The 4,275-nt window shown below is 41.6% G+C and overlaps 1 protein-coding gene across 1 annotated transcript in view; it reads right to left on the bottom strand.

The window, feature by feature from the left end:
• Nucleotides 1-1,703: 1,703 nt before the first annotated feature.
• The window catches only part of Fut11 (fucosyltransferase 11 (alpha (1,3) fucosyltransferase)), a 5,489-nt gene continuing 2,917 nt past the window's right edge, over nt 1,704-4,275 (bottom strand). The window contains exon 2 of the mRNA XM_013025598.1: nt 1,704-2,558. Within this exon, the coding sequence (XP_012881052.1) occupies nt 2,411-2,558 (148 nt within the window). The 3' untranslated portion in view covers nt 1,704-2,410. The remainder of the gene's footprint in view (nt 2,559-4,275) is intronic.

The raw sequence follows: 4,275 nt of genomic DNA, 5'->3' as shown, positions 1-4,275 counted from the left end.
ACATTCACTGATGTTTTCTGCCATCATTTCTAACCTTAGTGTCCATGTTTGATCTAAAATAGAACAGATCAGTGCACTAAACTGACATGATGTATAAACTGATCTATTAGCCACTGAATCTGTTCATGAGATGAGAAGGAATTCCAGTAAGAAGGAATACACCAGTAAGAAGCAAGCCAGCATTAAGAATGATGATAAGAGCAGGCGCCGGTGGCTCACACCTGTAATCCTAGCTACTCAAGGGGCTGAGATCTGAGGATCGAGATTCAAAGCCAGCCCAGGCAGGAAAGTCCATGAGACTCTTACCTCCAATAAACCATAAGAAAACTGGAAGTGGCACTGTGGCTCAAGCGGTAGAGCACTCACCTTGAGCTGAAGAGTACAGGGGCAGTGCCCATGCCCAGAGTTCAAGCTCCACAACTGGCCAAAAAAAAAAAGAGAATGATGAGAAGGTTTATGTATTTCCATCTGAAATTGTGAGAAAGGGCCTAAAACCAGAAAGAAAAAGCTATTTAAAATAAAAAGATTATAGCCTTAAATGAAAAGCTCAGGGACAGTGCCCAAACCTTGAGTTCAAGCACCATGAATGACCAAAAAAAAAAAAAAATTGTAAAGCTCAGCACCATTAGCTCATACCTGTAATCCTAGCTACGCAGGAGGCTAAGATCTGAGGATGATGGTTCAAAACTTAGCCTTAGTGATACAGCACTAGCCTTGAGCGCAAAAGTTCAGGGATAGCGCCCAGGCCCTGAGTTCAAGCCCCACAACCAACAATAATAATAATAATAAAGTTTAACGTGGGGCTGGGAAGGTGGCTGAGTGGTAGAGTGCTTGCCTTGCATGCATGAGGCCATGGGTTCAATTCCTCAGCACCACATAAACAGAAAAAGCCAGAAGTGGCGCTGTGGCTTAAGTGGTAGAGTACTAGCCTTGAGCTGAAGAGCTGAGGGACAGCGCCCAGGCCCAACGTTCGGGCCCCACAACTGAAAAAAGAAAAAAAAGTTTGACGTGAAACGTAAATAATAAAAGTCCCATTAGAAGATGGGGAAACAAAAATAAGGTTATTCTGATTAAAATACACTATATGCACATTCAAGATGGTGAAACCTCTTAGCATAATTAATATATAAAACTAAAATTAATAAAAAATGAATCACAAGAAAGTAAAAGTCTTATTGGGAGGCAGGTATCAATGGGAGGGGATGGGCGAATGAAAGGATAAATAACCATGCTATGGTTTACATGCATATGTGAAAGTAGAATAATGAAATTAAATAGAAACAAACTATTTTAAGGGGAGTGATAGAGGGGATGAAGTTGACAAGGTACATTGTATGCACATATGAAAATGGCACAATGAAACCCCCTCTTGGGCTACTAATGTAACAACAACAAAAAATCTTAATTAAAAATAAAATTTAGAAGCCAGGAGCTGGTGGCTCAGAAGGCTGAGATCTGAGGATAAGTTTGAAGCCAGTCTGGGTAGGAAAGCCTGCAAGACTCTTATCTCCAATTAACTACCAAAAAAAGCTGGAAGTGCAGCGGTGGCTCAAGTGATAGAGCACTAGCCTCGAGCAAAAGACAACACCTAACCCTGAGTTCAAGCCCCAAGACCAGCCCAAAAAGAAAATTTAGGACTGGAGGTATAACTCAAGTGGTAGACCATCTAGCAAGCTTGAAGTCTAGGGTTCAATCCCCAGAACCAGAAAAGAAAAGAAAAAAAAAAAACTAACTTCAAGACTTAGACGTGCATGTGTAGCCAGCTATTTGAAGGTTGAGGCAGGAAGATCACGTGAACCCAGGAGTTGGAGGCCAGCCTGGGCAACAACATAGTGAAAACTACTCCTCCCATCTCAAGAAAATTAACAAATTAATTTTAAATTAAAAAAACCGTACAAACTAGAATAAAGCCCATCAGAAGTTTTGCTTCCTCATCAATGTTAAGTTTATGAAGCAAAACATAGGGAAAGAAATGACTATGAAAAGTGCTGAAGAATGAAGAGTTAGAGTAACAGAAGTCAAGTCAGAATGTGGCCCATCTGTCCCACAAATGGGAAAGGATGCAATAAACCAGAAAAGTGCTATTTTTAAGTCCTTTAAAAATCCTACTGAGCCAGCACATTGAATCAAATAAGTGTTTCAGGCTTCTGATTCCCACGGAACCAAGAATGACATGCCTCCACTCTCCTGTTAGCAAGGTAGAGACCTTAGCTATATCTCTATGATATAATAGAGCAGTTCAGTGATTAAAAACCTAACATCCTCAAAACACCCAAGTCAAGAAAAAAATTACAACTGAATCCATAATAAGACAATACCAAGGGCTTCTGCAGTGGCTATTCCTTATGTGCCATGATAGAATAAAATCTTAGGTCTTCTGAGTTAAGCCATTTGCAAGTTCCAAGAGCCATTAGTGATTTTGGTTCCTTTTTATGAAGATCTCATGTAAGTAATCCCAAAACTTCCTCTGCTGTGTCTCATTGTTGTAGATCATGGCAGTGAGAGCTTCTCCCTGGTCCAGACCTTGCCAATAATCTTGCAGCCACATCTCTTTCCAGCTGAAATACCAAAATGAGGGGTGAATTATGGCACACATAACAACACTGGGTATTGGCCTTCTCTGCATGGAGCCAAAATTTTTTTTAAACAGTAATCTTTGGGGGCTGGGAAGGGAGCTCAGTGGTAAGAGTGCTTGCCTTGCATGTATGAGGCTGTGGGTTTAATTCCTCAGCACCACATAAGCAGAAAAAAGTGGCTCTGTGGCTCAAGTGGTAGCCCTGAGTTGAAGAGCTGAGGAACAGCACCCAGCCCTATGACTGACAAAAAAAAAAAAGAAAAAAAAACATTAAAAAAACAGTAATCTTTGGGATTTGGATATTTAGAGCTAGGATAAGGCTCTGCTCTACAAGGAATGAAGTGTGAAGTAAATCTAGTACTAAGCCAAGTGTAAGCTACAGACAGTTATCATATAGTTCCTTCAATGAGGTAAAGCTTCTCTCCTGGCTTCCAGATGTGGAATGTCAGCGCTCAGTGCAGAAGGGGACAGACTAAGGAAGCAGCACTCCTCCCAGGAAAGCAAGGGGGTGTTTAGAGGGTCCTTAGTAGAAAATACAATGACATCTAGTATCCAGAAAAGGCATAAGTTGGTTATTTCCTTAATGTTGTACATTGTTTTATTCTTTTCATTTAGTAAATCATATGATCAACATAAATGAGATACAAATTCTTGGAGGACTCCATCTTCAGACCAAATTGTGTCAGTAGCCTATATAAACAACCCTCTGCTGCCACCAATTGTCCAAGTTGGGCTCTGCAGAGCACTGTGACAGCCTCTCCCCAGTTGAAAACTTTTTATTTTATTTATTTACTTATTTATTCAATGCCAGTACTAGGGCTTGAACTCAGGGCCTCATGTTCTTGCTTGGCTTTTTTGTTCACAACGGGTGCTCCACCACTTGAGCCATGCCTCTAGTGCTTTTTGCTGGCTAACTGGAGGTAAAAGCCTCACAGATTTGTCTACCAGAGTTGACTGGGAACTACCAAGATCTTCAGATATCAGCCACCTGAGTAGTGTGAGCAACCAGCACTGGCTTCCAGTGTAATCTTGACACTTTTCCCCAACAAGTATATCTTTCTCCAAGTGACTTCAAAATTACCCTACATCATCTCAAATGCAGACAGACTTTATTTCTCAAAGCCACCACCTTCTGTTACACTAGCCACAACCTGCCACCATTAACCTTTTGGAAAGCATACCTTCAATGCTTTCTAGCGTGAGCATAAAATTCATCATCCCAACCATGGTACTTTAGGAGCCAAAGGAGGATTGGGAGTTTAGCTCAGCTCCAAGGCCTTAACTTCAATCTCAACACCAAAAAAGAAGGGAAGGGAAAGAGAAGAGCCAGGTGCTTGTTATCCTAGCTTTTTGGGAAGCTAAGGTCCAAGGTCCAAGGCTAGTCTAGGCAGACAAATCAGACTCTTAGGTCCAATTAACCAGCAAAAAGCTGGAAGTGAAAGAGTGACTGAAGTGAAAGTGCCAGCCTTGAGGAGGAAAAAAAAAAAAGCTAAGCAAGAATGCAAGATTTGCCAGTGGCTCGTACTAGGTATTTAAGGTAGCTACTCAGGAGGCTAAGATCTGAGGATCGAAACTTGAAGCCAGCCCAAGCAGAAAAGTCTGTGAGGGGCTGGGAAGGTGGCTCAGTGGTAGAGCGCTTGCCTTGCATGCCTGAGGCCCTGGGTTTGATTCCTCAGCACCACATAAGAAAAAAGAAAAAA

The sequence above is a fragment of the Dipodomys ordii genome, unplaced genomic scaffold (assembly GCF_000151885.1).
Source record: "Dipodomys ordii isolate 6190 unplaced genomic scaffold, Dord_2.0 Scaffold86, whole genome shotgun sequence".
Taxonomy (NCBI): domain Eukaryota; kingdom Metazoa; phylum Chordata; class Mammalia; order Rodentia; family Heteromyidae; genus Dipodomys; species Dipodomys ordii.
This window is presented reverse-complemented; position numbering and strand designations above follow the sequence as displayed.